Source organism: Symphalangus syndactylus, chromosome 1, assembly GCF_028878055.3.
Source record: "Symphalangus syndactylus isolate Jambi chromosome 1, NHGRI_mSymSyn1-v2.1_pri, whole genome shotgun sequence".
NCBI classification, from domain to species: domain Eukaryota; kingdom Metazoa; phylum Chordata; class Mammalia; order Primates; family Hylobatidae; genus Symphalangus; species Symphalangus syndactylus.
In genome coordinates this window covers 22,619,601-22,642,795 of record NC_072423.2, presented here as the reverse complement: position 1 = coordinate 22,642,795, position 23,195 = coordinate 22,619,601, and the positions used below count along the sequence as shown (strand labels likewise).

At 43.1% G+C, this 23,195-nt stretch overlaps 1 protein-coding gene across 6 annotated transcripts; it reads left to right on the top strand.

Annotated features, from left to right (window-relative positions):
* The first annotated feature begins 968 nt into the window (after nt 1-968).
* On the top strand, nt 969-23,195 carry SERPINB8 (serpin family B member 8). Of its 6 annotated transcripts, none has more exons than XM_063638509.1 (7): nt 969-5,008; nt 13,483-13,660; nt 14,979-15,116; nt 16,895-17,012; nt 18,755-18,897; nt 20,896-21,048; nt 22,673-23,195. In XM_063638509.1, the coding sequence occupies exons 2-7, from the start codon at nt 13,493-13,495 to the stop codon at nt 23,075-23,077; spliced, it is 1,125 nt and encodes a 374-aa protein (XP_063494579.1). In that variant the 5' UTR covers nt 969-5,008; nt 13,483-13,492; the 3' UTR covers nt 23,078-23,195. The 6 variants fall into 6 exon arrangements, with proteins under 6 accessions (XP_063494579.1, XP_063494566.1, XP_055152972.1 ...); XM_063638496.1 differs by having other exon boundaries at nt 969-5,025; XM_055296997.2 differs by lacking the exon at nt 969-5,008 and adding an exon at nt 5,233-5,378.

The window sequence follows — 23,195 nt, the reverse complement described above, 5'->3', positions numbered from 1 at the left end:
TGCCCCCTAGTAGCTGGGATTACAGGCACCTGCCACCACGCCCGGCTCATTTTTGTATTTTTAGTAGAGACAGGGTTTCACCATGTTGGCCAGGCTGGTCTGGAACTCCTGGCCTCAGGTGATCCACCCGCCTCGGCCTCCCAAAGTGCTGGGATTACAGGCATTAGCCACTGTGCCCCACCCTGTGAGACTCTTTCAGGTGGAGTATTTGTTCATTTTACAACAAGGAGTACAGAGATCTCAAACCACCCTAGGAAGCTCCAATTATGCCTGGACTCTACTTTCCTCCTGACAAGTGGAAGTCTAATTTGGAGACACTGGTAGCTCAACCTGAGACTAGCCTAGGAGTGTGCCCTTCCTGAGGTCCACAAAGTCAGCAGCCAAGGGAGTCAGACAAAACTAGGTCAAGGTTGAGTAGGGAGTTGAGAACCAGCAGATACTCCCCAGTACTGACTGAAGAGATGTGAAGTTAGGTATGAGGCAAGAAGACAGAAGATGAGGCTGAGGACAGTTTCTGAGGCACTGAATTATATACTCTGGAACTTTATCAGTTACCTGTCGCCTCCCCAGTGGGCCAGGGTGAAAGCTTCATGAGTGGGGAGCCTGTTCAGGCTCACTCTGAAATTGGGCTTTAGTTACTCTGAGAGATGGGTTTCCCTTTAGGGCCCAGCATTTAAATTGTCCATACTCGGAAAATAAATACAATTAATCCTCATGAATATCAACTTGCAGACAAATTCCTTACCTAGGAAAACAGACCAGTTCCACCTTTCATTGCATTATTTCAAAAATTAGATTTGTTCATTCTTGGATTCATCTTTGATTCTTCCTGCTCCTTCTTCCTCTCATGGTCCAAGAATTGATGCCAAATTTATGTCCTGGAAATTCCTCAAGGCCATGTCCTCCTCTCCATTTCTCCTGCCTCTGTTTCATTTCAGTTTTCCTCATCTCTCATCCATGCTGTGTCCCTAACACCTCACTGCAGGCAATGGTACCTTTCTACAATATACTCCATGATGCAGCCAGAGGGACCTTCGTAAATGCAAATATGATTATGTTTCTCCCCAGCTTAAAATCCTTTTGTGTTTCCCCATAGTCCACAAGGGAACGAAGAAACACCACCAACAGCGTCCACATGGCCCTTCATGACATGGCCCTGTGGACACATCAGACGCTCTCTTGCAGGGCCTCATCCACACTATCTGTACCACTGCCGGCCTGGATACGTCATGGTTTTCATGGTGCTCTCTTGTGCCTCTTTGCACCTGCATGCACTGTGTTTCCTACATGGGATATCTGTGTTTACAACCAAACTCCCAGGGGCCAAATTATAGCCTTTGTAAAGGACTTCAAACCACCAGGCATTTGCTGGAAGTTTCACGGAGGAAAACAAGCATTTTTCATCTTTTAATCTGTTTTGCTGGTCAAAGAGGAAAAGGAGTGGATGGATCAAGTGGGGCCCAAAATCTGGATCTAGTTCTAATCAACAAGGAGAAATTGATGCGCAATGGGGAAGTGACCTTGGCATTTTCAACTGGCAGAGCCGGTAAGTTTGGGCACAGTTCAAATGTGAGTCTGTAGCCACTAGAGAGAGGGGTTTCAAAGTCATGGAGAAAAGATGGGGGTGAATCCTGCACCAAGACTTATTGAGGAGAGTTCTTGGGAACAGTTACTTTTAGGATTCCACAGGGAAATCACTGAGTGAGTTTTACAAAATACTGCTGCCTGGTTCCCTCCCTCAAGAGACCTTTACTTAATTGGTTTGGGGTGCAGAGTGGGAATGTGCATCTTTAAAAGCAGAATTCCCAAACTGGAAAGCTCCAAGCTTCCTGCAGGAGACATTATTTGAACTGAATTTTGAAAGATAAGCTTGCATGCCAGGAACCTCATGTATATGAATAGAGGATATGAAGGAACGTAAATAATTTGATATGGCTCTAAAGAAAAGAAGGGAGAAATCAAGATGTTAAGAGGCTTACACTCCTTGCTCAATAGTTTGTAATGTATCTTTTTGGATAAGAGGATATTATAAAGGATTTTAAATGAGGTATAAAATAATTAGAATTGGAATGTTTACCTGAACTTCAGAGTAGGCAATAGGTTGGCATAGCTCAGAACTGTAGGTAGGAAAATTAATTGTTTAGGAGAGACATGAGATACGACGGAGGTGAGAGAGTATGGATAGGAGGAACACAAATGTGATAGAAATAACAAGACTTTTGATCATTTAGTTAAAAGAACTGGGGTGGGACACACTCAGGTTTCTGAGAGATGTCCAGTAGTACACAGGTAACATTTACGGCTCAAGACAGGTTAGAGATTTTGAAGAAGTTAAAAGTTGAAACATGAACCTATGGATATAGTGGAGGTCACACAAGAAGATCATATTATGGTGAAAAGAGGGCTTAGAATGGGAGGAAAGGAAGCAGGATACCAAGCAAAGGAGTCAGGAAAGAAGGGAAGGGTGCTCTGGAAATCCTGGGAAGGTCAAAGAGGAAAGGGCTAAATGTCACCAACAAACAAAATGAAAAAAGACCTGGGATGTATTTTTTGGCCAAGGCAATTGGAAAATGATTAGTATCCTTATCAGGAGCAATTTCAGAGAATGTTTGGGTCGATGTCTAACTACAGTGGAGTCAAACGTGAATCAATGGTGAAAAAAGGACAATAACCAATGTGTACACTTTTTATAAAAACCACCCTCCAAGGACCAGGCACTGGCCCTCTCTCCGGTGCCCGCAGACATCCACACAGGCCCAAAGAATCAGGGATCGCACAGGCCAGCGCGATCGAATGGTTCTAAGTCATCTGCCAGAAGCCTTGCCCTCAATCTAGGCGGACATGAAGCATCTACAAAGGAGGAATAGTCGAAGCAACCATGGCAGCGGCAGCGGCGGCAGCAGCAGCAGCAGCAGCAGCAGCAGCAGCAGCAGCAGCAGCAGCAGCAGCAGCAGCAGCAGCAGCAGCAGCAGCAGCAGCAGCAGCAGGAGGTGGGGGCCTCTGCCAGGTACCTGGCGGGGCAGGCACACAGGTGCCCAGGTTCCCGTGGCGGCCACCTCTTCCCTGGAATGGAAAAATGAAAAAGCAGGGTGGTAGCTACAAGGTATAAAAGGTAAAGAAAGGACGTTTGTTTTTAGTATGAGATATTGAGCATATTTACGTGCTAAGACTTTGCAAAATAGTGAAGAGACTAAGGATGTAGGATCAAAGGTTACTCATGCACTTATGTCCTGGGAAGGAGGAGGTCTACTTCCTTCCCTAAAACAGAGGGTTAGGATAAGCTAAATCTAGTCAAGGGGACAGTTGGCCACTCCTCCATGGTGGGGGTAGAGTGGAAACCCTTGACGTATGGATGTTTCAGATTAAAACCTTCCCTTCATTACCACTTGCCTTGAGACCCTGAGAACTAGTCCCTGTGTACTTTTTATCCCAATCGTGTTCAGTCAAAGACATGTTAGGGCTGAGATTTTTGAAAGATATTCCAGAGTAAGGACCCTCTGAAAAGTAGGGGTCTAATACAGACCTGAAGTGGCAAAGACTACTTTTCAAAATTGTTCTGTGAGGCTGTAAACTTGAGTGTCCATGTCTATCTCTGATTCCTGTTTAGCCTGCCCAGTTCCTCTCCGGAAGCAGAACAGCACAGACTTTGCGATATGGGATAGCTGGGTTTGAACCAAAACTTGGCTCTTTGAACCTCTATGCAGACACTGAGGAGCACTGTTTTGTAAAAAATAGGGTTGAGAGTAGCATTCTTGTGCGTTTGCTTTCAGCAAGATACTGGGAGGAATGCTTGCCACCAGATGGTATCACTGCAGTTTTAAAAAACAAAAACCTAGGATGTTAAATAGCAGAACTTTTATAATACTTTGTAATAAGCAGGAAAGCAGCCATCAGTCTTTTGAAAAATGCTGACTTTCTCGTTATCTCATACAAGTGTACTCTAAAAAAAGAATTAATTACACACTTGCATTTTTTCTTCTTTTGTAAAAGGCTACTGTTCCCTCCTGTGCTGACCTTTTCTGTGAAAAGAGGCTGTCAGTAGCGGAATACCTAGTAAAGGTTTTTGAAAAAAATACAATTGAACGCCTTTCAGGTAAATGTGCATGAGGAATGAACTGCTCTTTGAAAGTCTGGGGTCATCATTTTGAGAACCCCTCCTGGGATATTTTTCCATAATCGTATGATTTTGTTGTTAAAAATTGTTAAAATTCTCATATAAGAACACTTTAAAAACGTGGAAATGTAGGTTTCTAATCTTCATAAAAATCTTCCAAAAAGAATAGGTTTGGTGGGCTTCAAACTGTTGAAATATAAAAATTAAATTATTTTTAAAAACTGGTTTCAAGAGGATAGATTTTTACTAATTAGATTCCAATCAAATATCTTTGAGTGATTAGTATATGGACTGAAAATCAAGTGTCAAGGTTTAATAAGTACAACCAATGCTGTCTTTATTCCATTTAAATCTGTCCATTTCCTGAGACCTTTTCCCCCATGATAGCTGTCAATCCAAATTTAAATTTATGTTTTATCGCATTTAGAATACATTAGTACTGAGCACATTATTACGTATAAATTCATAGCGATCCACTGGGGATGCGTGTCAAAACTTGTGTTGATGGGTGTCACGCCAAAACAGCTTGGAAACTGCTGACTTCAGCAACTTTAACCTCTGGTTTTGCCTTTAGTTAATTTTCAAAGTTAAGTCCTCACTTTGAGAGTGCTCTTGCATATACACACCCGAAACACGAATACTGAACATACTAACCAGGAAAACAAACCAATCTCCTATTGAGCAAAGCCTTCCACAACCACCCTCCAAGGACCAGGAGTGGCCCTCTCTGCGGTGCCCGCAGACATCCACACAGGCCCAAAGAATCAGGGATTGCACAGGCTAGCGCAATCGAACGGTTCTGAGTCATCTGCCGGAAGCCTTGCCCTCAATCAAGGCGGACGTGAAGCATCTACAAAGGAGGAACAGTCGAAGCAGCGGCGGCAGCAGCAGGAGGTGGGGGCCTCTGCCAGGTACCGGGCGGGGCACGCACGCAGGTGCCCAGGTTCCCGCGGCGGCCACCTCTTCCCTGGAGCGTGTGAGAGAGGGGGAGGGAGGAAGGCCAAAGCAGGAATCAGAGCGAGGCAAAGGCGGGCAGGAACTAGGAGAATGACGGCGGGAGGCGGCCGGGAAAGAGAGTCGCGGGGCTGTGGGGGTCGCCCTGGCACCAGCCGGGGTCCCAAGCCCCACCGCGAGACCTGGCCAAGGCCGAGGGCCGGGACCGGAGAGCAGGAGGGCCCAGACCAGCCCTGAATCGGGAGCTGCCCCTGGAGAGGGAGCGTCTGTTTCTAGGCCTGCGATTTGCTGCGCTGTGATTTGCTGCCGGGTGGGAGCGGGGAGTGACGCGAGCAGTGGGTTTGGAAGCGCCGGAAGCTTGGGCGGGAGCCCAGGGAGGGCAAGTGGGAGGAGCCGCGGCTGCGGAGGAGGCTCTGGGAGTGCGGGTAGCCGGGCCTGGAATTTCCGCGGCGCCTGGGGCAGATCGGGGAGGCGCCGAGTCCCTGCTCCCCTGGCACCCACGCCTGCCCCTGTGCTTACAGCCTATTGGTTGCACCTTCTCCTTCCCTTCCTGTCCCCTCCCTCCGTTCTTTCCATCCCTGCCTTCATCTTTCTGTATCTTTCATATTCTCTTCTTCATTGTCTGCTTCCTCTCAAATGGGATGGGGTGGGGGGGGGGTGCTTCTTTACCTACGCCCCTCTCTGTCACAGCCACCGGCGTTACTTTAACCAGTTCCTCACTTTCTAGACACTCTCAGTCCTCTGGCTGCTGCTCCACTCCTGAGACCTCCCCATTCCAAATGGCCTCACCCAGGGCTGCTCTCCGGGCCCCTCCCGCTTCCCTGCCTCGGGCTCTGCGTAGACCGCGCCCTCTACCCTGGGTCCGTTCGGAGGGGCAGACTCGTCTCCCCAGTTCTCCCAGCACACCCTGATGGCTGGGTCGCAGTCTCCCTTTCGCGCGCGCGCTCTCCCCTCGCCCTCCTCTGTCTCTTCCTTTTACTGCCTCCAGATAATGGAAATTCCACAGAAATAGGTGGATTTCTTCCCTTGTGCCTCCACTAGATGTTCTGTGTAGTTTCATCCATTTACATGGAACCTCTCGGAATCGGGATGCTGATGGCTCCAGGTCTCTAGCTCTAGACGGTCTACTCATCCCCGTCCCTAACTGTTGAGAAACATCCTTGGCTGTCTTCGTTACAGGTTCACCTGGTATGGTGTGTTCCACGCATCTCAAATGGAACAAGTCATATTCCCCATTCCAGCCCGACTCCTCATATAAAATTCCAATGGTTCATGACCCACCCTGAATATGAATTTATAACAGCTAGGCGCCTCGGGACTTGGCCCTCCTGCGCTCTATCCCTATATGAGCAGTCACTCTGCCTGGCAATTCCAGCCCCCACTTCTCTATTGCAGACAATCCCTCTGCTCTCAGCAGTCCCTGGCCCATAGTGGTGGCCTACCCGCCAGCTCCCTAACCTCTTTTCAGACCAAATACTGAGCCGGGTTATCTTTCTAAAGCCCCAATGCACTCATATGAGACGTTTGTTTAAAAACCATGCATGGCTTTCCAGACCATAATCTCAAGTTCAAACTCCTAAATGTGGCGTAAGGGTCCATCCTATCTCACTACCACGTGGCTCACAGGAAACCACGGAAACCCACCCCAGGGGCACCACACAAACCATGCCCTTTGTCTTCTTGCCACATTCTTGGCACCTGCTAATTCCTCAGCCTGTTATTTGCATCCCCCATTTCACCACCTACGGAATGCCTGCCCAGATTTTCTTTTTTCTTTTTTTTTGATATGTGGTTTTAATAAGTTTTATTACCTATTGAATAAATACAAAAGAACACTTAAAATGTATATTAAATTATAAAGAACAGCAGTACAACCCGTCACCCAGTTTAATAACTGGAATATTGTCATCGCTGGAGGCTCTGAGTGTTTCCCTACTGATCACACCCTCCTCCCTCATCACATCCGCTTCCCTCCCCTCTGTATCACCACCTTCCTGAGTTTCATGATAATAACGACATTACTTTTCTTGACAGTTTTACTATCTATACATGCATCCAGAATGATTTAGTTTAGCCTGGTTTTGAACTTTACGTATATGGAATAATACTGTATTACTCTGTGGCTTAATCCTTTAATACATTATTCGTGGGAATTGTCCATGTCAAAAACTAAAAGAACTTATGGTTCTTTTAGTTTTTATTGCTCTGTATTCCATTATACTAATATACTACAATCCATTTACCCATTCTGTTTTTGATGGACATTTGGGTTGTTTCTTTTTTATTATTATACTTTAAGTTCTAGGGTACAAGTGTATAATATGCAGGTTTGATACATAGGTATACATGAGCCATGTTGGTTTGCTGCACCCATCAACTCGTCATTTACATTAGGTATTTCTCCTAATGCTATTCCTCCCACATCCCCCCTCCCCACCCCACAGGCCCCCCCCAGTGTGTGATTTTCCCTGCCCTATGTCCAAGTGTTTTCATTGTTCAATTCCCACCTATGGGTGAGAACATGTGGTGTTTGGGTTTCTGTCTTTGTGGCAGTTTGCTGAGAATGATGGTTTCCAGCTTCATCCATGTCCCTACAAAGGACATGAAATCATCGTTTTTTTATGACTGCATAGTATTCCATGGTGTATATGTGCCACATTTTCTTAATCCAGTCTATCATTGATGGACATTTGGGTTGGTTCCAAGTCTTTGCTATTGTGAATAGTGCCACAATAAACATATGTGTGCATGTATCTTTGTAGTAGCATGATTTATAATCCTTTGGGTATATACCCAGTAATGGGATGGCTGGGTCAAATGGTATTTCTAGTTCTAGATCCTTGAGGAATCGCCACACTGTCTTCCACAATGGTTGAACTACTTTACACTCCCACCAAGAGTTTAAAACTGTTCCTGCTTCTCCACATCCTCTCCAGCACCTGCTGTTTCCTGACTTTTTAATGATCACGATTCTAATTGTCGTGAGATGGTATCTCATTGTGGTTTTGATTTGCATTTCTCTGATGACCAGTGATGATGAACGTTTTTTCATGTGTCTGTTGGCTGCATAAATGTCTTCCTTTGAGAACTGTCTGTTCATATCCATTGCCCACTTTTTGATGGGGTTGTTTGTTTTTTTCTTGTAAATTTGAGTTCTTTGTAGATTCTGGATATTAGCCCTTTGTCAGATGAGTAGGTTGCAAAAATTTTCTCCCATTCTGTAGGTTGCCTGTTTAAGAGTAGTTTCTTTTGCTGTGCAGAAGCTCTTTAGTTAATTAGATCCCATTTGTCAATTTTGGCTTTTGTTGCCATTGCTTTTGGTGTTTTAGACATGAAGTCCTTGCCCGTGCCTATGTCCTGAATGGTATTGCCTAGGTTTTCTTCTAGGGTTTTTATGGTTTTAGGTCTAACATTTGTCTTCAATCCATCTTGAATTAATTTTTGTATAAGGTGTAAGGAAGGGATCCAGTTTCAGCTTTCTACATGTGCCAGTTTTCCCAGCAACATTTATTAAATAGGGAATCCTTTCTCCATTTCTTGTTTTTGTCAGGTCTGTCAAGGATCAGATGGTTGTAGATGGGTGGTATTATTTCCGAGGCCTCTGTTCGGTTTCATTGGTCTGTATCTCTGTTTTGGTACCAGTACCATGCGGTGTTGGTTACTGAAGCCTTGTAGTGTAGTTTGAAGTCAGGTAACATGATGCTTCCAGCTTTGTTCTTTTTGCTTAGGATTGTCTTGGCAATGTGGGCTCTTTTTTGGTTCCATATGAACTTGAAAGTAGTTTTTTCCAATTCTGTGAAGAAAGTCATTGGTAGCTTGATGGGGATGGCATTGAATCTATAAATTACCTTGGCCTGCCCAGCTTTTAAAGCCAGCTTCTCTGGAAAGTCTTTCCAGGATTCTATAGAGGTTTTTTTATTTATTATTTTTTATTTATTTGTTTTTTTCTGAGGACGTCCTTAGCACTTTCAAAATTATCCTGTTATAGAGCACCTGACTGGCTTGAAACTACGTATTTCTTTTTTTTTTTTTTTTTTTTTTTTTTTTTTTTTTTTTTGAGACGGAGTCTCGCTCTATCGCCCAGGCTAGAGTGCAGTGGCGCGATCTCGGCTCACTGCAAGCTCCGCCTCCCGGGTTCACGCCATTCTCCTGCCTCAGCCTCTCCGAGTAGCTGGGACTACAGGCGCCCGCCACCGCGCCCGGCTAATTTTTTGTATTTTTAGTAGAGACGGGGTTTCACCGTGGTCTCGATCTCCTGACCTCGTGATCCGCCCGCCTCGGCCTCCCAAAGTGCTGGGATTACAAGCGTGAGCCACCGCGCCCGGCCGAAACTACGTATTTCTATATGTGTGTCTTCTTTAGGGTGTAAGCTTCTGGTCAGGGATTATCGCATTTGTTTTTCATTTTCTCCTCCCAAAACAGGTAGTGAACAGTCTACATAAATGCTCTTTGAATAAACTCACTTTTGGATGTTGTATGGGGATGGGGGAGTGGAGGAGGGAGTTCATAGGTATTTGGGGCTCCCAGGAGGAGGACGATATCATATACTTGGAAACATAACGCTTGCTTTTGAGGCTGACCCTCACTTTTTCTGTGAGTCCTGTGGACACTGTTTAATTGCCTCTGTCCTTGTTTGTTTGCCTGAAAAGGAAAAACTAGTTTAATGCCAATTTATTTGGTTGGCTGGAAATAAAAACTTCTGATTCCTGTGTTTTTGTAACACAATCTAATTGTGGCATTGGCACCTAAAGTATTATTTTGTATTAAAATTAATTGCTTTTTAGAAATATTGGGTAAAGTCCATTTTGTTTAAAATTCCAACCCTTTCAAAAGCCATAATGTCCAAATGAGATTGGAACACCAGGAAGACAGGGGGGAAGAGTCATTCTGTTACCTGGTTTTCTCCCCTGCCTGACTTCTGACCTGAGCAGCGGCAAAGGGGGTGCACTTGTGTGTGAGTGTGTGCACATGTATTGTGGCTGCAGGGTAGATATTGATGGGAAATATCACATACTGATCAGCACCTGAGTGTTGAAAAGGAATTAAAGTGGGGACATGAGATGAAGGAAGAGGAAAGATGGAAGAAATCAGAAGTAGCAGTTTGCAACTAAGAGCAGTTAAAATGTAAAGATGAGATTGATGCAATCGTTCAGTTCATTCAGAACTATTGAAACTATTGATTCAATAGTTCAGACAGGATGATTAAACACACCTACACACATACACACACACACACACACCCCAACCTAAATTCATGCTTGCTTCACCCTGAGTCCAAAGCTCTTATGCTAAGGTTGGATCAAATCCAAATTTATTTGTGTCTCTGTCTTACCCAGTTTACCTAATTCTCTCCATCTTTAAGTTTCTTTGGTGCCACCTTCTGGTGGGCCCAGTTCTATGAAGTTTGAATATTCCTTCCTGCCTCCCAGTCTCTGAAATGTCCTCAAGTGAAAGATGAGGTCGTGGAGGACCCCGGGACTTGCCTGCACAGACTCCTCTGCCTTCCAACATCTGCAGACCCTAGTATAAGCTCTGGAGAGGTCTTATGTTGTGAGGATAGTGAGGAACCGGAATATTTTGTTCCATAATAAACAACCTCTTAAGTATAGAGTACTGTTGTGCAAATTATGTCATGATTGTGTTTTCTTGGTTCACATTTATTTTGCTTAGTTTTTTGAACCCTAACAATAACCCTAACCCTACTTGTTTTTTTCTGAACTGCACCAACATTTATTTTAAACTTTAAAGAATTTGCACTGCTTTAGACTGTTGTTCTATATTTAGAGTGTTGCCTTTACACTTTAAAAAAATATAAGCTCACTTTTTTGTTTAAGTAAGAGACACCCTTCTGTTGAAAAATATCTTAGGAGGAAGCAAAATATCTTAGGAGGAAGCAAAACATCCAACAGTGAAGATACTTTGGTTAATACAGTTGTTCCCCACTTCCCTGTCTCAGCCACTCAATTCCCCTTTCCTCTTGTGCTCTAAGAGCCCCAGAAGACCTGTCCAAGACCCCCACTAAGGGGATACAGTTGCAAAGCTGCTGCAGCAGGCACTTTGTAGGCCGCTGGGAAACTGGATGAGGCTCCATCTGTTTATAGAAATGAACACATGCACGATGATTTATATCTCTAGATAGAGTTCCCAGGACTTTTCGTTTTGCTCATTTGCTAATTTTCCAAACTGGAGCATATTTTTCTTGTTTGACTTTATATTTTTCAGTTAAAATTATACATGTTTATGAAGAAAGGATAATATAATAAAAAAACTTGTAGGATCATGAGATTATAGATAATGATTTGTCCTTTTATTTTCCCAAATGTTCTCAATTGTAAGAGCAAAAAAGCTCAGGGACATTGAGATGAGTTGGTGAACTGTAATATTTTATGAAATAATAGCCCAAGTTTTTACAGGGTTTAATAGATATAAACAACAATGTAGGACTTATAATAGTGCACTAAAATTATAATAATAGTAAGCTGTAATAGCTTTTTAGCACTTTAAGCAAGGTGCTCCCCTATATTAGGCTCCTACCTTCCACAGAACTGGTTGATAGGGATGCTATCTTTCTTGATGATTACATTTCAAAGGGATGGCTTCCAGGTCTTTGAGAAAGACTGTCCTGGGATGTAAAACTAGCAAGAAGCTTTTTTAAAAGATTTACATCTCAAAGGGGCTGATAAAGAATTTACAATGACAAGTTATCTAAATAAAATGCCTTAAGAAAAAGGAAGAAAGGGCATAGAGGCAGGAAGAAGCCTGTTTAGTTTGTTTATTTAGTCAAGTTTAGGTTGTCTATAGTTAATTCAAGCTGAGGCGAATGTTAAGACCCTCTTAGCCAGGAGGATCTAAAAATCAATGCATCTAATTAAAAGTGCTCACTCGATGACAAGATTTGGGCTTCATATTTTATATCCATGCCTATGGACTTTCTTTGCAACTCCGTAACCCAGTTTCAGCAACTCTTGGGGAAAGTGGGGCAGCTTTTTGGAGTCACTTTAAAAGGTTTTTTTTTTTTTTTTTTTTTGTCTTGCCAGTAGCCTCATATTTTAGGCCAGCCTATCTCAAACCCTCCACATTTGGTGAAATGTATCTAGCTATTTTCACAGGAAGTGATGACAGAAATACAGTTTTTATTGATAAAGAATTACATTTGTAAGTTTTAGAACATTCTTTATAGATTATATTGGAGACATTAAACTGAAAGATAATTAGCAGCAATAGGGGGATTTTGTGTAATGATTAAGAATTCAGGCTCCGGAATCAAACTGTGGGTTCTAGGCATTTATGACTACCTGAGGGTTCTGGAATGAGTTACTAAACGTCACTCAGTCTTCTCATCTCTAAAGTGGGGCAATGACTATACTGACCTCAATGTGTTATTGGGTGATAGTGGAAAGTGCTGAAAACAGTGCCTGGCACCAAGATCTTTTTTTTTTTTTTTTTTTTTTTTTTTCCTGAGATGGAGTCTCACTCTGTTGCCCAGGCTGGAGTGCAGTGGCGTGATCTCGGCTCTCTGCAACCTCCACCTCCTGGGGCTCAAGCTATTCTCCTGCCTCAGCCTTCCAAGTAGCTGAGATTACAGGTGCCCACCACCATGCCTGGATAATTTTTGAATTTTCAATAGAGATGGGGTTTCACCTTGTTGGCCAGGCTGGTCTCGAACTGCTGACCTCAAGTGACCTACCTGCCTTGGCTTTCCAAAGTGCTGGGATTGCAGGTGTGAGGCACCTCACCCTTCTGCACAAAGACCTTTTGGCTGCTGCTATACCAAGGGAGGAAGTAAGCAGGTGTTGTAGGGTGTCTGTGCCCCTGTTGCTAAGAGGGATGCAAGTCATAGGCCCCGAGATTGGCTATTTTATGAATAAACCAGTGTTTTCGTTTCCTATTGGTGTGATAACATTTTACCACAAATTTAGTGGCTGAAAAATGACACTCATTTATTATCTTATGGTTCTGGAAGTCCTAAGTCCAAAATGGTTCAGCATAGCAATGTTATTTTCTGGAGTCTCTAGAAGAAAATCTGTTTCCTTGCCTTTTCTGGCTTCTCGAGGAGGTTGCATTCCTTCATCAGTGGCCTCTATCCCTCTGACCTCTGCTTCCATCCTCACGTCTCTGTCTCCGACTCTGACCCTCCTGCCTCTCTCTTTTAAGGACCCTCATGATTCCATTAAGTCCACTGGGATAACTCAGGATAATCTCACATCTCAAAATACTTAATTGAATACCGTTTGCAAAGTCCTTATTGCCAGGGAAGATCATGTAGTCACAGGTTTTGGGAATTAGGAGTGGAAGTCTTTGGAGGGTGGTTCTTCCACCTACCACCTCAGCGTCCACTGACTGGGGGATGAATGACTGCATGGCTACCGGAGTCATTGGCTTATGTGCTTTTCCGTGCTGTGCCTTTGATGCAGACCTTCTCTGATGGATGACCTCTGTGAAGCAAATGGTACTTTTGCCATCAGCTTATTTAAAATATTGGGGGAAGAGGACAACTCAAGAAACGTGTTCTTCTCTCCCATGAGCATCTCCTCTGCCCTGGCCATGGTCTTCATGGGGGCAAAGGGAAGCACCGCAGCCCAGATGTCCCAGGTATGTGTGCTTGTCACAAAGGAAGGAAAACGGCGTGTTTCCCTTGTGCTTCCATACAGCTGTCTTTCTGTACTTTTGCTCCAGCTGAGGCCTGTGTAGCTGGGGGTAGAAGGAGGAGCAGCTCGGCGGTGGAGAAGAGCAGAAAGGGGTAGAAAGGTGAAATGTGTTGGAAAGATCATCTCCTCTGATGTTTATGGGAGAAATCAAACCATAGAGTTATTTTCTCTAGATCAGATCATCAATACAGTCTGGCAAATTCACGTCTTTGATAAGTAGGATAAACTATAATTCCGTCCCACAAGAAGGCAAAATATTCCTAGTTTGTTACATTTTAAACTTTTGCTAACATTATATTTTTAATAGACACGCGGGTATGTAGATTAACTTTTTGTTAAGTGGGTTATTTTTAGTGCATGATTATGCATCCTAGAAAAGGAATGTAACACAAGTGTGGACTTATATCTTCTGGAGTGATTTGAGGAATATATAATCTGTTTGATTCAAAATGGTGTTGTATAACCTTATCTACAAACGAGGTGGGGGATACTTTAGGAACAGTTCTCTGACTATTGGTGAAAATGTCCCAGATAATTGCCAAATGGATATCACTTTGCCATATCAGGAGCGTATAGACAATCTCCCAAAATGCACCCAGGGACCCCAGTTGACATCCTTCTGTGGTGGTTTCTTTCAACTGATTGGAGGAGTGAGGCTTTGGACTGGGGGTGATCGAGAGATATAGGAACAATCTTAATTCTCACTCTAACTTGACATTTAATTTATAATATGGTCTGGAGAATTTCTGTAAAATTGCAGATGAAATATTTTTAGTTTTATTGCTGCTTTTATTTGTATTACCTGAATCGTAATTCATCCCAGTTACTTACTTTTTTCTGTTCTGCCTTCCCCCTGAATTATCGCACACTGCCTTGCTGGCGTGAATAAATTTGCTAGACTACTGGTTCTCACCTGGGGGATGGGAGGTAGGGGTCAGTGGGTGAAGTTTTCCTTCCTGGGGACCCTTGGGAAGACCTGGAGTTTTAGATCCCGTAACCGAGAGGTGCTACTGACATCTAGTGGATAGAAGCCAGAAGTGCTGCAAAAATCCTAAAATGCTTATATGAGACAAGGAAGTGTCCTGGCCCCAAATGTCAATGCTGCGTTGCCCACGTTGAGAAACCCTGTGCCAAACAATTAGGCCAAACCTTTTTAAAGTAGGATCCTGTGTGGTTTTTTCAGTACAGAGGTTTGTTTGGAGAAAGGTCTTTGGTAGAGTATAATGGCAGTGTTAAAAGTCAGTGTTGGTTTCTGTTCACAGGCACTTTGTTTATACAAAGATGGAGATACTCACCAAGGTTTCCAGGAACTTCTCAGTGAAGTTAACAGAACTGGCACTCAGTACTTGCTTAGAACTGCCAACAGACTCTTTGGAGAAAAGACGTGTGATTTCCTTCCAGTAAGTAGTATTCATATATTGATGAAAAAGAAATTGAAAATAAGTTAGACTACAGAAAAGCAGATAATAAAGTATAACTGTACTGACTTAAAATGTGCTTGGAATTACACTTCTGAAATTACAATTTTAGATTTTATGATGGCTTCTGAATTACATCCTTGTAAATTGTTACTGATACACCCATCCCTGTTGTCAATCCCAATATGTCAATTCTCATGCACACAGCCCCTGCTTCCCCCCCTTAATTCCTGATCCCCGAGTGACCACATCATTCGACATGCTGTGCAGAGCGCCTCCCCAGTCCCATGTGTGGTTATTCGGCTGCCTCCTGCTGAGGTAGCCTCTCAAATTCTCTTAAATTTGCCCGCCTCTTCTGAATTGCACCTACAACTGACACAATCGTCTTTCTAAAATGAAAATCTGTTCATAAAATTGAGGTTTTAAATCTAAATAGTTTCTATTTACTTCGGCATATAACTCCAAGGTTCCCTAGTCCAGCCTGGCATAATGCAATCAGTGAGGTTCAAAAATCATGCCACATGATATGCAAGGTGATGTTATCTTAAAATTAGTGAACGATCGCAGCAAGCTTGGCCATCTTGTTGGCTGGAGGTTCTGAGAGGACTCCTCTAAGGGTCAAATACATCCCTGTCCTGGTAGCTGCTGGGTGCTGTTCCCGGAATTTGCCTGCTCTGGGTTTATCTACCTCAGAAGGTGACTCTGGATCCCAGGAATTTCCTGGTGAATCCATTTCATTTTTGAACATCAGCCTGATCTTCTACTGTTGTAATATTGGGGACACAGGGAACCAACCTCTACTTTTCTTGGTGGCTTGGCTCCTCCTTCCCTCTATATCCTCTTTCTTTGGACGAAATTAAAATATTTGAGAACAGGGAATGGACAGAGGCTGGGAGCCAGTTTCCAGGCCTATTATATCTGAAGCCAGGTTTTTGTGAGGTGAGTTATCCGGGTTTTAATGTATTGGGTACAGCCCTTTTCTGATTGGACCCCAACTTACATTTCAAGGCTCTTCCCCTGCCACTGTTTCCCTTAATCACCTCCCTGATACACACAAACACACATACATGTGTACACCCACACAAACATGCATGCAATCCACACACATGCAGGTGCACAAGCACTCCCATGTACACATGTGCACCCATGCACACAGATGTTCACACGCATGCACATGTATGAACCCAGTTTCACACACACCCTATGATCCAGGCCTATCACTCTCCATTCCCATGGGGCCTTCCTTGCTCTGTGTTCTTCCAACCAACCATATGACCCAGATCTAAAATGCTATTTCCTTCTTTGCAGTTCAACACGATTTCTTAACAATCTAGTTCCCTTATAACGCCTCTCATTTAACCAAAACCACAATACTGTAGTTGGTGCTGGTGATGCAAAATGAGTAAAAGTGTGTTAGACTGCCTAGTGAGGGGAGCAATATTAAAGTCAGTGGAGAGCGTTTGACAAGGATGCTCCTGGGATGTTCTGTGGATAGTGGCAGCTCATGAAGTCCTGTAAGTGTCTGGGTGTCTCAGCTGCCTGTTCTCAGACTGTGGACCTCCTCAAGCCAAGCACCTTGCCCAGTACCAGGTAAGAATAGGTGACCCATACATTTTTGTTAATTGCATGCATGCACCTTTAAGTGGAGTGTGACCTGTCCAAGCACTTATGGTAGAAACGCAGTAAGAGAAAACAAAATGCTTTTACATTTGTGGGAACCTTTACCAAATGAGACCAAACTCAGTGTGTTGTGTTTGCAGGACTTTAAAGAATCCTGTCAGAAGTTCTATCAGGCAGAGCTGGAGGAGCTGTCCTTTGCTGAAGATGCTGAAGAGTGCAGGAAACATATAAATGACTGGGTGGCAGAGAAGACTGAAGGTGAGACAGTTTCATTTCTGTTGATTTGGAATTACTATACAACGAGGCTGAGATTGACTGGGATGGGACTTCCCCAGGGTGTTGCCACTGTGACCTGCGTACCACAGGCCTGTTTGTATGTGTTTGCTGAGTTTACAGGCCAACAATGCAACTCTGTCGTTTCTTATCAGATCATGAAGTACTGATTTCTAAAACTAATGTTGAATCTCTGACCTCCTCCCCTGTGGACTGTGCCGGAAAATCCCTGGAAAATGGTTCCTCCTTGGAATTCTCTGAATCTTCTATCTGAGAGGCCCTTCCATGCTCAGAGACAGAATGGCATTCATTTAAGTTGCAGCTTAGAGAGGGCAACATTTCATTCTCTCATGTTATCTCCTCCCCGTGGTAATGGGGACAGCTCGGTAGTTTGATATGCAGCCTTCTCCTTCCTTTTTAACTTGGCCATGGCTACATTTGCTCTCAGAGTGTGGTCTTTTCTGAATTTGTTCCCTATTCTGGAGGTGCAGCAACATGGAGCCTGCAGTGTTCCTGCCCAGACCACATTCTATCCCAAGAGAAATATTTCTGCCAGTTCTTTACTTCAGTAGGAAAAAGGGGGAGGCATACTTTAAAGCATCCTAAATACCTAACAAGTAATTTTGATACTTGTAAACAGTGGAGGAATTAAGTCACTTATTTCAAGGGGCCAACCTAGCACTCATTATTGCATCCATTCCATCCTATGTCACAACCACTGTGTGTCTAGCAGAAGTAATGCCCCTGATTCTACTGAAAGCCAATAAAATAATAACCATGGGAAGGGAAGAGCCTTTCGTGTTTTCATACACCATCTGCCCAGTGGTCTGTCCAGTTGTTCAACAGTACTGTCACCTGAGGAACCTAGAAGTTTCTCCACACCTTCCCCCCACTGCCCTATACCTGTCACTTCTCTTCCAGGGCTGCTTATGCCCTTCCTTCCCTTAGGCTGACCACCCACATTTCCCCCAGAATATTAGACCTGGAGGGGACCTTGGAGATGACCTTGTTACCCTCTCATTGGACAACTCAATTTGGGCCCCTCTATTCTACCCCCCTAATTCCCTTGCCCCATTCACCCCTTTCAGAGAGGCTGCCTTCTCCCTTTGACAGGTCTGTGTTCTCTCATCCTTTGGAAAGCTTTCCTTGTCGGATGAGGTTTGAATATATGCATAGAGCAATGATCCTCAACCAGGGGTAGCTTTGCCCTCCAGGTGCCATTGGATAATGGCTGAAGACAGTCTTGGTTGTCAAAATGGGAAGAAATGCTGTTGGCTAAACATCCTACAATGCCCAAGACAGCCCCCAAAACAAAGAATTACCTGGCTTAAAATGACCGTAGTGGTGAGGCTTGGATATGATAGTGCCAAGATTGACTGCCCCATAGTCAGAATCAAGACTCCGGGGTGATGTTCTCAACTCAGCCACTTGTCACCTGTGTGTGCTTGGCAAAAGTCTGGCAAATGCTCTGATCCTGAATTTCTACATCCATAAATTGAGGGCAAAATGATAGTTGCCCTTCCTACTTCAAGATTTTTTTCTTAAGCACAAATGATACACTGTGTATGCCACACTGCTAAACACCATCGCCCAATTCATCAGGGGCCCAGAAAGACAGAACTGCAGCCTGTCTCTTAACCAAGCCTCTGCCTTATGTGTCAATGGGATTTTTGTAAAAGAATGCTTATTTCCCCACAAATTGCAATAAACTCTCATATTCTCTATAGGTAAGATTTCAGAGGTACTGGATGCTGGGACAGTCAATCCCCTGACAAAGCTGGTCCTTGTGAATGCCATCTATTTCAAGGGAAAGTGGAATGAGCAATTTGACAGAAAGTTCACACGGGGAATGCTCTTTAAAACCAATGAGGTAGGGAAAGATTTTTCAGATATACTGCTACTTTCTTAAAGTAATATTACAGGAAATATTCTCTCGGAAAAATATTTGACATGATCTTGATTTTAATCTATTTCTGAATTATATTATTTTCTTTTCTTTGAGATAGGGTCTCTTTTTGTCACCCAGGCTGGAGTACAGTGGTGCAATCTCAGCTCACCGCAGCCTCGACCTCCCAGGCTCAAATGATTCCCCAACCTTAGCTTCCCAAGTAGCTGTGACTACAGGTGCACACCACCAGGCCTGGCTAATTTTTGTATTTTTTGTAGAGACAAGGTTTTGTCATATTGCCCAGGTTGGTCTCGAACTCCTGGCTGCAAGTGATACACCTGCCTTATCCTCCCAAAGTTCTGGGATTACAGGCATGAGCCACTGTGCCTGGCTTCTTTTCTGAATGAATTTAATGCCTCCTGTATATCTTTAATGGCGGAAGGAGGAGAGAAACAAAACTAATTTTGGCATTGATAGTTTTGTTTTTCCATCTTTGATCAAATCTACCTTCCATCTCGGGCCATATGATTTGGATTGGAGGAGAATTTCTTCTAAGCCTTGGAATTATGTTTGCATGATGCTATTACTGTCTGTATTTAGTTAGATACCTTTTTCCAATATCAATGGCAACTATGCCTATTTATTGCCTTAAAAATCAAAGTTATACAATCCTGAGCACAAGAAAAAAAATGTTAGCAGATGTAAAGCCTAACTTTACATTCCCTTTTGAATATGAAAATGGCTGGTATCAATAGTAGTTAGCTTGGGATTTGACATCCATCAACCTGGTACTTTCATATTGCACAAAGATATGAAAGTTAAAAATATATTTGATGCAGGCTTTATTTTATTTTATTTTTATTTTCTTATTATTATACTTTAGGTTTTAGGGTACATGTGCACAATGTGCAGGTTTGTTACATATGTATCCATGTGCCATGTTGGTTTGCTGCACCCATTAACTCGTCATTTAGCATTAGGTATATCTCCTAATGCTGTCCCTCCCCCCTTCTCCCACCCCACAACAGTCCCCAGAGTGTGAAGTTCCCCTTCCTGTGTCCATGAGTTCTCATTGTTCAATTCCCACCTATGAGTGAGAACATGCGGTGTTTGGTTTGTTGTCCTTGCAATAGTTTACTGAGAATGATGTTTTCCAGTTTCATCCATGTCCCTACAAAGGACATGAACTCATCATTTTTTATGGCTGCATAGTATTCCATGGTGTATATGTGCCACATTTTCTTAATCCAGTCTATCGTTGTTGGACATTTGGGTTGGTTCCAAGTCTTTGCTATTGTGAATAGTGCCACAATAAACATATGTGTGCATGTGTCTTTATAGCAGCATGATTTATAGTCGTTTGGGTATATACCCAGTAATGGGATGGCTGGGTCAAATGGTATTTCTAGTTCTAGATCCCTGAGGAATCGCCACACTGACTTCCACAATGGTTGAACTAGTTTACAGTGATGCAGGCTTTAAAAACAGCAGACCATACACATCTCTTCAAGGTCCCCTTCCTAAGAAAACCAAGGCCATAAAACCAATTCTACAACTAGGCAGCTTTTCAGAGTTTGGACTGTACATCTTTTCTAACCAGATCCTTCAGCCCAAGGGCCTGAATGTTTATCTTAACTTCGATAAAGAATTTTTAGTTGGAAGCTTCCATGAGAAAGCTTCTCCATGAATGTTCTCAAAAAAGCAAACACAACTTCTTCCAAGAATAATGTAAATTTTTATGTCCTTCTCCATTTACCAAACTGTTTTTTTTTTCTCACCTGGTAATATTTGATCCGCTGGAACAATAGGTTGTTCTATTCAATACTAAGATGTACTAATGAAGATTTTATATCTATCAGCATAAATGTGCAGAAACAGTAATTATACACACCTAGAGTTTCTGTGAGTTAGATATACCCTATTTTTAGTAAATTATACCCACTTTTAAGTGATCTGATTTTAACTTTATGTTTCCATTAGGAAAAAAAGACAGTGCAGATGATGTTTAAGGAAGCTACATTTAAAATGGGGTATGTGGATGAGGTGCACACCCAGGTCCTGGAGCTCCCCTATGTGGAAGAGGAGCTGAGCATGGTCATTCTGCTTCCCGATGACAACACGGACCTCGCCGTGGTAAGCTCCAGGCAATGAGTCTGAGTATCTGTAGAGTCCAGCTGAGCTCATTGCTTTACGTTCATCTACCAATTGGCGTTTGAGGAGTTTCCAATTGGGGTTATTACAAGTAGTGCTGGGTGGACATCATTGTGTGTGTTTTGGTGAACATGTTCATGCATTTCTGTTGAGTGTATACATATATGAGTGGACAAGTTTTGATGAAGCTAAGAAGAGAGAGTTCTAAATATATTATTATTTGGAATATTATTCCTTATTCTGCATGGAAGGTCTATTTGAAAGCCCAATGATTATCACACAAAAGTCCTGGAAGAAGGGTAGGGATAAATCTGGGCAGTGATTCTCAAACATTAATGCACATATATCATTCTAGTGATCTTGTTAAAGTGCAGATTTTGATTCAGTGGAGTGTGGCCTGAGATCTTGCATTTGTAACAAGATTCCAAGTGATACAGGTGCTTGGAACCACACTATGAATAGCAAAAGTCTAAAGTACAGGTGAGAAATGTACTTCATACAAAAGGAGAGACAAGTCTTACTATGACAGAAAAGGAACAGAGTCCAGGAAGGGAAAAGGTAAACTTGCAAGGCAGGAGGTGCAAGACTAATAGTGTACTTATAAACCAGCTCTGGGAGGCGGGAGAAGCCTTCATTTATAAAGTTTGCTGATTCTCATGACATGGTAAATACTCCCACCATGGCTGACTTTAGGCTCCTGAGGGTTTAACAATTGATAGGGGCCAGCTCTGGCACACCAATGCACAGGATGTTGAGGGTGGGCTGCTTGATTTTCCTGCTTCTGTTTGGAGTCAGAAAGCTACTGCCCTAAGTCAGGGATGACATCTGTTGTGGCCACTTATGAGAAAATTAGGAGAGTCTAGGAATAGAGTCAAAATCAAAACAATGCTCGTTGGAGAGGAGTACCCACCTGGGCTCCAGTTGTTAAAGGGAAGGGGAGATGCAAGTGGAAGGCCTTTCTCCCTTTTTTCTTTCTACCTTATTGATAAATAGAGTGATGGATCTTGAAGAATTTGAAGCTAACTCCAGGACAGGCAGAGAACAAACAAGGACGCTGATGAAGTCTTGTTGAATTCCCCATTTCTCATCTTGTGCTCCCTTCTCATGCCTCCCTTCATCTTCAGATGAAACAGAATTCCCTCTCTTTTACTCTGAGTTGCCCTCTGATTTAACCCTGAATAGTCCCCTCATTAGACTCAGAAGCAGAGTTCTGAGCCATGCTCTTTGTCTTTTGTCAAACAATCTCTCCCACTCACAGTAGTATGTATTGCATGAAGATTAATGTAATGAGTTGGTTAGAATTTTCTAAACTGTTAAAAAATGTTTTTAACATTTGGAAGGAGTTAGGTACTAATTGTTTTTATTAAAAATTTCTACCTGTCTCGGGTGTTTACTAGCTCTTTTACACTTGTCTCCATAAAACTGCGAAAAGATGAAAATTTGGGAGAAAATCTTGGTGTGTTTATAGAAGAAAATATCTGTAGATTTTCTTGGACCAGAACTCACCATCTAGTTGCATGTCATTGGGGGAGGGGTAATAAATGGGTATTGTGGGTATCAGGCTATTGTCATCTAAATTTTAAGATTTGCCTCTTTTTTATCCTAGGTGGAAAAAGCCCTTACATATGAGAAATTCAAAGCCTGGACAAATTCAGAAAAGTTGACAAAAAGTAAGGTTCAAGTTTTCCTTCCCAGATTAAAGCTGGAGGAGAGTTATGACTTGGAGCCTTTCCTTCGAAGGTTAGGAATGATCGATGCTTTTGATGAAGCCAAGGCAGACTTTTCTGGAATGTCAACTAAGAAGAATGTGCCTGTGTCCAAGGTTGCCCACAAGTGCTTTGTGGAGGTCAATGAGGAAGGCACGGAGGCTGCTGCAGCCACTGCTGTGGTCAGGAATTCCCGGTGCAGCAGAATGGAGCCAAGATTCTGTGCAGACCACCCTTTCCTTTTCTTCATCAGGCACCACAAAACCAACTGCATCTTGTTCTGCGGCAGGTTCTGTTCTCCGTAAAGAGGAACAATTGCTGTACGTGTCCTCCTTTCCTTCTACCCACCTTGCCTTAATTAACGTTCCATGTGACCTAGTTGGTGCAGTGGCTTAAATGCCAAAATAAAGTGTGTGCACTAGA